We start from the raw sequence: 13546 nt of genomic DNA, 5'->3' as shown, positions 1-13546 counted from the left end.
ATCATTAGGCGTCAGAGTGGTAAGATGCTTGTCTTTACACTATGAAGGTTACTGTAATGTCGATTCTTGACATAGAACATCAGAAGCAAGTTCTTTACCTGCCGAGCCTCGGGGAGATCGCCAATATAGATGGCACCTTCATTTCCTACCCAACTCCACTGCTTGAAAATTGTGATATGGCAATATGTGACTGAAGTTGGTGTGCGGTAAAGTAGCTAGTATATAATTAAGTAAAAAAAACTTGCCATCTTATTTTTCTACTTTAAAAAAAAAACTAAGAACTCGTTTTCACGATTCATTACCTTAAGACAATGCATTTCAATTAGGGGGAAAAACACTAGAAATGAAAAGATGCACGTGCAGAGAAATATATATTTCACAAATAAAAAGTTTTAACACTTGAAGAAACAAATATAGCATTAAATTCAGAGTTGAAAAATCATACGAAACAGTATACAGCGAAGCACAAAAATAGAGTGGAAACAACATTCAAGAGACATATTTTGCCCATGTAAATGTAATCGCAAAGTTTTCTTGACAAATTTGGGAATCTCAAAAAAATTAACAAGGTCTCCTTAACGGGGAGATTGAATTAGCATTTGCTCAAGTAGCAACTGGCATTTTGTTTTTCCATTACCCTGATATACATTTATAAGCAAAGTTCAAGGGCCACTCCAAATACTTTGATGCATCACAGCTTTGAAGCAATGGCATTTCATAATTAGTGAGCCTATATAGAAAAGATATAAAGCGTGGACAAGAATTCCTGGACACATTTGAAAAATTAATAACAAATCAACATGAAAAGGTTGGTTTGCACTAAAATACTTATCATGGCCTAGAATTTTTCTGATAAATAAAAAAAGCATCATGTTCAATTCACTCACACGTGACACTTGACATAACACATAAAACAGGGCTTGACAAAACCTAGGCACCACGTTGACATAACGACTAAGAAATCAGTATTAATGTCTAAAATTTTTGGAATTTATATCAGAGTATCTATCAATACAAAGGCAGTTACCTGGAACATTATATTTGATCTGTTTTTCATGGGGGAAAAAATGTGTCGTCTCCTTAAATACTGTTCTGCCGCCCAAATCTTCTTGCTATTTGTCAACCCCTGACAAAGACTTCATAATTAATGTCTGACAATTTTCTTCACATAAAACTATCGCATTTCAATTTGAGCATCATTTTCAGCTAAGGCTACAACTCAACAGATGAAAGGGTTGTGCTCGTTAGAACAGATCTTCGAACTTTTTCTTGCATCCCTTATGGCAACCTTTTTTTAAGAGCACTCTTATAGCAAGTTTGACCACAAATGTACATGAAATCCGGATGATTTTAGAACTTGAAGAAAATTTTTTTTAGGAACTTTTTTATAGGATGTTGATCAGGTGCTCACAAAGACAGAATCGGACACAAGCATCAAACACTCTGGGTGCTTTAGAGAACACTGTGGAGCTTATGAGAAACAGGTTAAAGATGCCTGCAGTAGAGTTATGATAATCTGAAGTGAATGGGACCCAAACTCCCTCGGATTACTGAAAACTCCAATTTCTGAAAAGTAATGAAAAACAACTTTTTAAGTTGGGGGAAGATAGCTACTCCTACCCGTTTTGCCCTTAATTCAACAGCTTAATTAATTTATTACACAATGATCAAGACACATGGGCTCTGCATAAAGGAGGCTGACAAGTGCTGGAGCACTGTGGGCTCGATATGTTATTATTTTGCATTCTTAAGTTTACTATGGAGGCCTGTGAATCCACAACAGACCCCTGTCAAAGGATCAAGACCTCCTTACAACTGGAATAATTGTATTCGTGGGGGAAGAATGGCAGAGAAAAGAGAGTTTTTAAAATAAAATTTTGAGAGAGAAATTTGCATCTCATATTATTTAGAACCACGAAGTTTTGAGACTCAAATTATCTAGACTCTAGAGCAACACAAATTGTCATAAACAATTAAGCATTGTTTGTTAAATTTTATGTGCTATATCGAGTTTTTCATTTTACACAGCACCACCTGCGAGTGAAATTTTTTTTTAAGTATTAAAAAAAAAACTTTTTGCAGCGATCATTGACATATTTACAGGGGCTACTATAGCCTAGGGTAGCAAGTTTGAGGAACGAGTGCCAAGAAAATTGGTAGAATAGGAGAAGGGTGGTGAAATTTGTATAACTCTCAATAAATATGCCTCTGCCCAGACAGCAAGGGACTAGGTCAAAGAGTGACCTATAGAGTTTAAGAGTGCATGAGTGACTCAGAGTGTGGTCAAGCACGTGGATGACCAAACGAGTGACATACAGAGCAAAGGACCAGGTCAGCGAGTGACCTAGAGATTGTGCAAGTATGTGAGAGACCAAAACTGAGTGCAAGTATGTGAGAGACCAAAACTGAGTGCAAGTATATGAATAACTAAAAGAATGACAACACTGGGGTGGGGTCAAAGCAGGTTATAACACAGGGTGGCAAATTCAAGGAAATAGTCAAGAAAATTAGACTTGAATGGGAAAGGGGCAACAAAATTCATGTAGCCCACGGGTGGCAAAATATAAATGCTTCTCGATAAGTATTTAAAAGGTGCAAACCGCACCTTTTATGTAAATTGATTGATCTGTTATTCATTTTATGTCCAGGACTTCTCGTTCACCCCATATTATTATTAAACTGTCAGTTAAATTTCATCTTCAAGTCCTTCTTCGGGAAAATCACCGACAGTAACATCTTGAGGTTTAACAAAACCACCATAGTTCGGTTCACATTGGAAATAACGTTTCCCTTTGACGCTGCCGTCGTTCTTGCCAAATGGTTCATCGTACTTCACCCCCACCCAACAGCCCGGCTTGAAATCAGTCTTGCCGAGGAACATGACCGTCCCACGCCTAGCTGGTTTCCCGGCCACAACCACTTCACAGCGATCTCCAATCTTGAAACTGCCTACCAGTTTCTCTTCCAGCTCCAGCTTCTTGATGTCCTCCTCTTCGTTACGTTGGTCCAATTTCATTTTGTCCTTGAAGGCCCGGAAAGTGTTCTCGCGTTTAGCGTACTCTTCCTTCGACAACTCGAACTTCTCCACCACGGTCACGTCTTCGAACTGTCCCGCTTTGTGGCAAGCGTCGATCACGTTCAGATACATCCCGTCCTCGACTGGAAACGTTGCGAGCGATGCGGTTTCATCTGAGAGCTCGGCGACGATGTCTTTGTTCTTACTTAAAAGTTGGACCTTCATGGAGGTGGGTGATGCTCCAGTTAGAAGCTCCAGTTTTTCTTTCAAATCCTTGACCAAAGTGTCCGGTGCGAATCTCCTCGCCGTTTCGAAGGAATTTATGTTGCTAATCACAATTAGAGAGATCATTTTTCGATTATTATACTTGATATAGGCACTTTTACCACAGAGACATATAAATTATGTAAATTTACCACTATGCAAAATATGACTATATCATTTAAATCGGCGTTTCTATACAAACATGCGGTTGTTTACTTCCAGCGCTTACAGCAACATCAGAGGTTGCCAAGTCTTTAAAAAATTTCTAGCCAAATGTATTTTTAAAAATGGCCAAAAAAGCTACACAAAATATTTGTACTTGTGCTACCATCTAGGAAACGACATACGAACTGCAATGTGCAGTCTTTTTTTTTTTTTTTTTTTAAATTTCCAGTTAAATTCATCTTCAACCAGTGATGGTAACTCGTGGGAAATTTCCCATACTCGTGGGTAAAATTGGACCACATGGGAAATTTCTTGGCGTTTGTGGGAAATTTTGGGAAGTCATCAAACAAAACAATTTTTGGTGAGAAAAAAATATATAAATGCAAAACACAACACACACAAATGCTTTTCTAGTGCAAAATAATTGACTACATATTCCCACTGATAGATGACAGCACAAATTACGGAAAGTGTGGGGGCGGGGGAATTTAGTCAAAACGGAAATTTTTGAGGGAAATTTTGCTTGACTAAGTTACCATCACTGTCTTCAACCCCTTCATTCGCTTGCAAGCAAACGGATTCAGCAACATTGGCAAAAAATTTGAATGATCTCTATTTGACGGATGATAAATATGGTAAGCATGCCCTAACCTAACCACGTGTTAGAAACAGGAAAAGAAAGAGAAAGGAAAAGTTGGAAGAGAAAAAGGAAGGGAAAAAAAACAAGAGAGAGTAAAAAACAGTATATACATAATAGATAATAGAGTAAGTAAGGTTACCTGATTTAAGAACTAAGAAAGGAGGACGCCTGTGCCGGAACCCATAATGACCTCATGTATTCAATTACCACAATAGATAGCGCCACTCTTCCGATCTATAAAAAACCGGCCACAACAATAATTTTTCTCAACTCTAAAACAGAACTGCTAAAAAAAGCAGAAACAGAAAAAATACTGGCAATTACGGCGGCTATTGGTGAATGCGTGTGGGAGAAAAACCACAAAAACATAAAAAAGTTAAAGGGGAAAAAATAATTTTTTTCCCGAAAAAAAAGGAAAGTAATTCCGGAAATCCCTGAGAAGGAGGACAAAAGGGTGAATTTTCCGAAACATAGGAGGACACTTGAAATGGCATCAAAAAAGGAGGACGGTTGGTAACCCTAGTTTTGGTTTTTTGAGTGGAAGTTTCTGAATGAAAGAGGTGACCCCCCCCCCCCCAAAGTAATGGAGAAACTTGGAGGTGCATTGTCCTCGCAGCGTGAATCGCGGAGCATACTGATATAAGGATAAGGATAGCGCATATATAAATTGGCGTTATCTCATCCTCGTTGTGCCTCCTCCCTTTCAAGCCTATCGCCACCTATGTACCCCCCCCCCCCCAGTATACGGCCTTAGCTGTTAGGGAGAAAAGAATAGTATTAAGTGATATAGGCAGCTTTTTCTCAAAAAATGGTATTCTTAAAATGTATGTTGCAGTTTTCTTCTTCCAGAGCTTTTTTTTTTAGAGAAACACCCCTCTAGGATAATATAAGGTTGATTCCAGCCAAAATCTTTTACTTTTGTTTTTTGGTCAGAAAACAAGATTGCCTACCACTGGTCTAGCCCAGCGTTAACTTTTTTCTGCCCACGGTCCCCTTTGGAAAATATTTTTTTCTCGTGGCCCCTCCCGTCTTATCCAGAGTTCCAAAACCCTTATCCAAGAGCGAGACCTTTTCTATACTTATAGAAAGGGATTTAACCCTTTAAGTGGTTTTTAAAATTTTCCTGAGCCGCTTTCATCTGGAAATCAGTATGAAAGAGACTTTCTTAAGTTGGTGCTCGAAAATTTTTTGTATCAGCATGTATCAGAAGCCACTAGGGGTACTGCTATTTTGGATTTAGTTCTTACTAGTTCTGAGGATCTAGTTGAACATGTTTCGGTGGGGGAAGAGTTTTCTTCCAGTGATCATCGTATCGTCAGATTTCACTGTAACTTTTCCTCGGGTAAGGTTGATAACAAAAGACTGGTTCCTTGTTTTCGGAGAATTAACTTTGATGTTTTGCGAAGAAGGTTAGCGGAAGTTTTCAAAGACCGGTTGGAATCAGTAGGGGTGGTAAGTCAATGGGAAGAATTTAGTACGAAGCTGTCCTCTGTTTTGCACGACGTCATACCCTTTGTTCGAAAAAAGCGTGTTTGTACATCACACCCTCTATGGTTCACGGATAGCGTGCGGAACCTTTATCTTGAAAAGAAAAGAGCATTCAGAGAGTATAAAAGTGGACGAGGTGACCTATCATTGTTTACTGATAAAAGAAGACTGTTGAAGAAAGCGATAAGGGATAGTAAAAAGCAAGTTGAATCTAGGTTGGCAGATAACATTGGCTCTGACCCAAAATCATTTTTTCGATACGTCAATAATGGATGTAAGGGGACAGTTGGCCCCCTCTCGATAGGAGGCTCAAAAGTAGAGAGCAATGTAGGCATGTGTAGTGCTTTCAATGACTTTTTCGCGTCGGTTTTTAATGGAGATAATGATATTCGATATACGGGTGTTGCATGGGGTAATAAAACGCTCAACGATATTCAAGTGGAAGACGTGGAGGTCCTAAATCTTCTAAGAAATGTATGTGCAAGCAAAGCACCAGGACCAGATGATATCTATCCCAGGGTTCTCAGGGAAGGTGCTAATGAATTGTTGGGGCCAGTCGCACGGATATACAGGAGTAGTGTTGCTGAGGGTATCGTCCCGAGAGATTGGAAACTGGCTAACGTTGTTCCGATATTTAAGAAGGGTAGTAGAGAAGTGGTGTCTAATTATCGTCCAGTGAGTTTGACGAGCTCCCTCTCGAAAATTTTGGAAATTATCATCAAAAGGCAGTTTGTGAAGTGGATAGACGAGAATAATGTATTGTCGGATAATCAGCATGGGTTCAGGAAGGGGAAGTCATGTGTAACTAACCTCCTTTGCTTCTATGATTACGTGACTAAGGCTTTGGGTAAGAGCAAAAATGTCGACGTTGTTTACCTTGATTTCCAGAAGGCATTCGATCGGGTCCAACATGGCAAACTCTTGAAGCGTTTACACGAGATTGGAATAGGGGGCAACTTGCTGAATTGGATAGAATCGTGGTTAAGAGATAGGTCGCAACGAGTTATGGTGAACGGGGAATTCTCTGGTTGGACAGACGTCACAAGTGGAGTTCCTCAGGGAAGTGTCCTTGGCCCCATACTTTTTTCACTTTTTATCGACAAACTCGATCAGGGTATCGATGGAATTACTAGCAAATTCGCAGATGATGTGAAGCTAATGGGGGTAATCGGAAATGAAAGCGATAGGGAGTTGCTCCAGACCAACTTAAACAAGATTGCAGCATGGGCAAATGAATGGAGCATGACGTTTAGCGTAGATAAGTGCATGGTCGCTCATTTTGGTTCGAACAACCCACGGTTCTCTTACGAGTTGAATGGTGTCACTATCCCGGATGCAACTAGAGTCACCGATTTGGGAATTCTCATTGACGAGCGACTTAAGTTTTCTGAACATTGTTCAGCGGTTGTCAAAAAATCGAATAGAATGCTTGGTCTCATTTTCAAAAAGGTCTCTTCGCGTTCTCCTAAAGTCATTCTTCCGCTTTTTCGAGGCTTAGTTCGTCCTGGACTGGAGTATGCTGTAAGGTTTTGGAGACCATACCTACAGAGGGACATAGACTTGGTTGAAGGGGTGCAGAGAAGAGCTACGCGTGTCCTTATTGGCACACAGGGCTTGAGTTATGAAGAAAGACTTCATTTTTTGAATATGTTTACATTGGATGAACGCAGGTGTCGAGGAGATATGATCGAAGTGTTCAAAATTTTCAATGGGATGGATAGGATGGACCATGAACTTTTAGTACACCGCCAATCGACTGCTTTTACAAGGGGACACCAGTATCGATTGGTGAGGGACAATGCAAGGTTATGGTGTCGCAGGGAATTTTTCTCCAATAGGGTTGTTAATAAATGGAATAGCTTACCCCCGGAGGTAGTAAATTATAACACAATTGACACGTTTAAAAAGAAATACGATAAACATGTTGGGGTAAATCGAGAAGCTATCCATTCTTAGAATAAGACAACCATAAGTATTCTTTATGGGCATTGTATAATATTTTATCATGTGTATATATTGTTTGTAATTTGTGTTAATTGCATTTTTAATTGGGTTGCTGCATTTTTGAAACATATGACAACCATATTTTTATGGGCATCTTTTTTATCAGCCACCTCGTTGGGCATTTTGCCTGTTGTGGCGTTGTATTTGTATTTGTATTATGACTGCCAGTCACTAAACTTTCTAGAAATTGCTACTTATTTTCATGAAGAATCTTTTTTTTCCGATTGCGAGTTGATAAATGCTTTCTTCTCTTCCAACACAAAATAATAATAAAGACAAAAAAACAAAGAAGAGGAAAAAAAAGTATCGTTTTTTCCGTTATTTATGCTATACGGGGCAAAAGAAATTTACAGTAGACTCTCAATAATCCAGCACATCTAGTTATCCGGTGTTTTTTAGGATTCCAGCATAGAAAAGGAAAACACATCACTAGAGCCCGAATTATATGCAAATGCATATGTGCATATGCATTTGCATATTTTGGTCTTTTTTAGCATTAATGCATATAAACGCATAAAATCGAAGAATTTTCATAATAAGTGCATATTTTTGAAAGTTTATTTAAGCGTAATCACTTTTTTTATAATCCTTCAAAATAAATATTGCTAATAATACAGTAAAACCTCTTTTACCGGCGGGACAAAACAATTCGTTCGTAAAAGAGGGGGTGACCTTTCATCAGGGATTTGAAATGCATATTTCTATTATAGAAGGGGAAAATATTATTTGGCCCTTAAAAGAAGGGCGACCGCATCTGAGGGGTGTCCGTTAAAACGGGGTTTCATTATATTTTTATAACAGGGTTTTCTACCGCAGGTGGAATTTAGTGAATTAATAGAGATGTTCCTATTTTCCTAATATCAAGTGTTCTATTATTAAGGCTATTTCCAGAGCTATGTCAAAAGCGTTCAATTTTTTTAGAAATGGTGTCGAAATTCTTTTGTTATTGGTATTTCGTTACTGAGCAACTACAACAAACTAGAAATTAAAAATGCCTAAATAAAAAATGTGTAGAAATATGCAAGGAGTGTATTTGCGGGGATATTTTTTTGTAAATGAAAATAGTATATGAAACTGCATTAAAAAATAGGAAATGTTCATTTCAAAAGCATATCTGCTTTTTCTGCATGGTGATTTTTTAAGTGCATATTTTCTCATTTTTGATTACATGTAACTTTTCATGACTTTTTAGTGTATATTTTGGGTTTTAATGCATATTTTGACATTTTTGAGTGCATATTTTAGCATTTTAAGTGCATATTTCGGCATTTTTAAGTGCATATTTCGGCATTTTTAAGTGCATATTTCGGCATTTTTAAGTGCATATTTCGGCATTTTTATTTTAAGTGCATATTTCGGCATTTTTATTTTAAGTGCATATTTGCATATTTTTAGAGCATATTTCGCCACTTTTTTAGTGCATATAATCCGGGCTCTACACATCACTATGTCTTTTTCAAATGACTTTCATCCGGCACACTCTGGTCTGATATGTGCCGGAGCCAGGCCCGTCATTTAGAGGGGGGCAACCCTCCTGGCTTTCGAAAATACACTAGAAATGGTATATATATATACAAATATATATATACATACATTGAGTACATGTGCTTTGCCCCCCCCCCCCCCAGAAAAAGTTGATCGGATACAGAAGTTGGGTGATCATCTCTCCCAAGAGCCGAATTAACTGAGAAAAATAGGTCTGTGTAGAATACGGGATGATCAAAGAATATGGGAGGGGGGTATATAAAGCCATCTCAATATCATGGATCCCCGGACGAAGTGATGTTGAAAAGGGGGGGGGGAATCCATACTCCAGTTGCAAGTACAGCTTGCATATTTATATACTCGCATTCAAAAATCATAGTATCAGACCTCATCGTGTAGGCCCCATGCCCAGATGGGCCCATGGATTAAGATGGCCCTCATTCTATGGACAGCACTGTTGAATTGTGAAAGTAGTCCCATTTTTCCCAATACACACAGTAAAACCCCTCAGATGCGGTGACGTCTCTTTTACGACCAAATAATAATTTCCGCATATATAATAAAACTACGCTTTTCAAATCCCTGATCAACGGTTACCCCCCCCCCCCCCCTCTTTTACTGACGAATTTTTTTGAACCACCGGTATCCGCAAAAGAGAAGTTTTACTGCATCTCCCTTTGAAGCTTTAAGCTTGAAATAAATTTATTTCTTCGCAGCTCTATGTGGGCTCCCTCCATCACTTGTCGTGGCTCTATAAAAGTAGAGCCTCTACTTTTATCTGATTTCCATCTATGACAACTTTAAAGTATCCCAGAACTACAAGGGAATCCATATATGGCACCAAAATTGAGAACCACTGATCTAGCCGGCAAAAAAACAGTGGTTTATAGTTTTTCCTTACACAATCAGAATCCTTCCCTCCGCCACTTCTTATGTACATTCACGGAAAAGATAAGACTTGTCTTTTACTGAATAAATATATTTCTGGGATAAACTGTGGAAGTTCGGACAAGAAACTCGATATTCTCTCCTGGGCCGCTTTTTAATGCAAGGACCGACCCGAGCAAGGCCATAAGATCATAGAAGGACTTCTAATGAAATTTAGTACAATGGATTTTCAAAAAGTAAGTATGTGAATTGGTAGGCAGGCACCTTCAGGCATAGTTACTACAAAGGTAGGCCTGACAGGGCTCCAGCCAGTGTCATCTTAATGTATTTGCCCACCCGGGAATGGCCCGGGGGGGCCTAGAGTACAGAGGGCCTTTCAATAATAAGATATAGTTAAAATTTTCGAGTGCAAGTATGTAAATAATAGGGCGCACACTTATAACGAGGTAGCCTCCTTCAGAAAAAATCAATTTGCCCTTGGGCCCATGATGCTCTTAAGATAAACTTGGCTCCAGCCAGGACGATTCTTACCTTTTTATGCCTTTTCACACTGTAAAAATCCACTATAGAGTGGCCCGCTAACGATCCTAACCTGCTGCAGGATGTGGGGTCCATGCCTTCAGGCTAGAAAGGCTCCCTGTCCTCTAGAGGTGGCTCTGATCTTCATTCGGAGTCATCTTAAGAGCATCATGGGGGGGGGGGGGCGCCGGCGGGAAAAGTGATTTTTGTGAGGCCTCCCCCAATTGGATATAAATTTGTCCCTTTCAATTTGCATATCCTTACAATCGAATTTTTTGACCACATTTATTTTTTATGAGGCCGATGCCGTGAGGACCCCACACACAACAAAAAGGGTAGTGACCCTTTTTGTTGTGTGTGGGGTCCTACTAGATTCTAAAAGCAGTAAAAACACGCTTCTCCCCCAGCCCCCAAACCATGTTTTTCTGTCGCTCAAATGCTTCAGATCTGTTTCTTTCATTCGCCCCCCCCATGGGAGGAGATACGGGAGGGGGTTGGGGGGGGGGGGTCATTGCTCCCCCAGCGTCAAAGGTGGAGTCGACTGATCTACTGTATATATATGTATATATGAGCTGACATCATCATCATCATCATCGTGCCCCCCCCCCAGATTTCCAAGTCAATCCCCGCCTCTATGTGCCCCCCCCCCACATCCTGCAGCAGGGCCTCTAATCTGAGATCCTTGATGGGTCCCGTGTCGGATTTGTTTATGGGTCTCCTGCGCTAAAATTTTGAAAAAGCAAAAAACTTCCCGGTTTGGAGTCTTGACAGCACCAGAACTGTCCTTAGGATTATGCGACAGGCATGGTCACACCGGGCAAGGCCGTAGCGGGTGGGGGGGGGGGAGACTTGGGGGTTTGGTTCTTCCCCGCCCCCTCTCCCCGAAATGTGAGAAAACGACCGAAAAATGGGAAAAAGGTCTATATTGTTCTATCACTTCGGTTTCCCCCTTGAAATCAAAGTGGCCCTCCCGAACGAAATTTCTGGCTACGGGCCTGGTACCGGGCCCCACTGTTTGGGGGAATCCCGCATTTTTGGTAAGTGAAAAAAAAATACAGTTTTCAAATATATTTTTGATTCTGGGATTTATCCTGTCATTAATTCTGGATTTCCATCAGTTCTGAGAATATTTCTCTCATTAATTACGAATTTCTGTCGATTCTGGGATTTTTTCTCTGATTAATTCTGAATATTGATCAGCATCCTGCACTGGATTTCGGAGTCACATCCCAACACTGGGATTTTTCTCCCTGTTTAATTCTGAATTTTTATCAATTCTGGAATATTTTTCTCTTATTAATTCTAAATTTTGATCTCTCTATCAATTATGAGATTTTTTTCATTGATTAATTCTGAATTTTCATTGGTAAATAGAGCCAGTGCCGTCTTAACGCATGAGACCACCCGGGCACGGCCCGCGGGCCTCAAGAGAAGAGGGCCCCCATAAAAATTAGATCTGGTTGAAATTTTCTAGAATTAATCAGATGGGGGCCAAAGAAAAATCACTTGGCCCAGGGGCCCATGATGCTCTTAAGACGGCCCTGAATAATAGAGCATTCCTATATTGGTTCCTAGAGATTCTGTGGTACATGAATCTTTGGGTGCCGATTCCCCTCCCAAGCAAAAGTTATAAAATCGGGCTAAAAGGAGATCCGAAATTATTTTTGCTCTTATCCCCGCGTCTGATAAGGGCTGCCCTGGTCAGCACCACCTTTGTGCGGGGAGGGCTATGGTATTAGTCTACCCACTTATCAAGAAAAAAACACGAAATAGGTAAGAACTGGAATGAATTAAAAGAAAAATGAGCTAATAAAAAAAAATAAAAATAAAGAGAAATTTTCACCACAAGAAACTTTGCAAAAATCGCCAGTAGCCAAAGCCACTCAACTTTTTTCAAACGAGCCAATTCGGCAAAAAAGTTGCCAATTCAGCACCTCTAACGAATACGTTTTTGTTGCCACTCGGTACAATCAAAATAAAATCACCCAAATGATCGATGTGTGTTACACAGTCGTTGCAAAGGCGAAACATGTCGTCCCACTAATATCCAATTTTCCACCGGAACACAGCCATTTTCTTTTGAAGACGACTCGTCGCCGGCACTGTGCGAGCGCCTACTTCGTGTTACATCAATATTTAAGTGTTTTAAGATTTCTTTTTAGAGACTGAATCATGGGTGATCAGCGTAAGTTTTTTTTACATACGCATTGCTCAAGTATATTTTATAAAAACTTTAAAACTGCATATTATACATTTCTTTTATACAATATAGCGTACCGCCATTTTTCTAGCGTGTGTATTTTCTTGTCACGGACCCCTGATGGACTAAATGGTCAGGCCCGTAATCAAGCTGGGGCTACCGGGACACTGCCCCGAGCTGAATTGCCCCCCCCCCCACAATAAATTACTCTTATTTTGCATAATCACCCTTTCATGCAGGTCCCTCCTATGAAGGCACGCTACCGTCCTGTAAATGACTTCAGTGGGCAATCATTTTATCATTCCTATTAAACAGTGCACTATTTGTTTCACGAAGGCCCGATTTAAATCAAAGGAACGTGAGAAATTGTAATTTGTAGATTTCGTCTCAATTTGCATAGCAGGGGTGCCCAACCTGCTTCACGCGTGCCATGGTATCGGTAGTGGCTTGCGAACCTGGCCACTCTCAAAGTAAAATTCTATCCCGTTTTTCAAAGGAATTCTCTCCAATCATTTTCTTATAAATCATGGTGGTGTAGGCCGCCAAACCGTATTTAGTATGGTAGGCACTCTTACAATAATGAGTAGGGCTCGGATTTTTCTGATCCAAGATGAAATGTTGCCGATAGGTTAAAAAAAAACCTGAATTTACCGATCGGCAACGATGTTTTATGTTTAGGGGCATAGAAATCGGAGCCCTAATGATGGGTATGTGATGGCTTTCTAATGCATTTCTGTTTGGTTTTTCATCTTTTGTCAGTTGCTTGATATCCCATGTGTACGAGATTAAGGATCGTCCGCATGGTAACCTTGTATTGTGTAATATAATTATACAGCTGAATCCTATTATACATTTTTAGAGACCGGAGAGATCACTT

The 13546-nt window shown here is 39.9% G+C and overlaps 2 protein-coding genes across 7 annotated transcripts in view; one reads left to right on the top strand and one right to left on the bottom strand.

Annotated features, from left to right (window-relative positions):
* Nucleotides 1-358: 358 nt before the first annotated feature.
* Nucleotides 359-3530, bottom strand: Tbcb (tubulin-binding cofactor B). The gene has a single exon (XM_089249871.1). It carries the CDS (start codon nucleotides 3365-3367, stop codon nucleotides 2687-2689), a length of 681 nt encoding a protein of 226 aa, XP_089105997.1. The 5' UTR covers nucleotides 3368-3530; the 3' UTR covers nucleotides 359-2686.
* An 8944-nt stretch (nucleotides 3531-12474) lies between these two features.
* Nucleotides 12475-13546, top strand: part of LOC149069282 (uncharacterized) — a 30742-nt gene continuing 29670 nt past the window's right edge. For 3 of the 6 annotated variants that reach the window (XM_089249897.1, XM_089249901.1, XM_089249896.1), the window contains exon 1: nucleotides 12504-12654. In XM_089249897.1, coding sequence (XP_089106023.1) covers nucleotides 12642-12654 — 13 coding nt within the window. In that variant the 5' untranslated portion in view covers nucleotides 12504-12641. Of the gene's footprint in view, nucleotides 12655-13546 lie in introns of all 6 variants that reach the window. The other 3 variants (XM_089249898.1, XM_089249899.1, XM_089249900.1) reach the window with 3 other exon arrangements.

Source organism: Pholcus phalangioides, unplaced genomic scaffold, assembly GCF_987345545.1.
Source record: "Pholcus phalangioides strain wild (caught in Gottingen) unplaced genomic scaffold, Ppha-v1.0 ptg000022l_1, whole genome shotgun sequence".
NCBI classification, from domain to species: domain Eukaryota; kingdom Metazoa; phylum Arthropoda; class Arachnida; order Araneae; family Pholcidae; genus Pholcus; species Pholcus phalangioides.
Note: the sequence above shows the minus strand (reverse complement) of the source record. Positions and strands in the feature narration are given on the sequence as shown.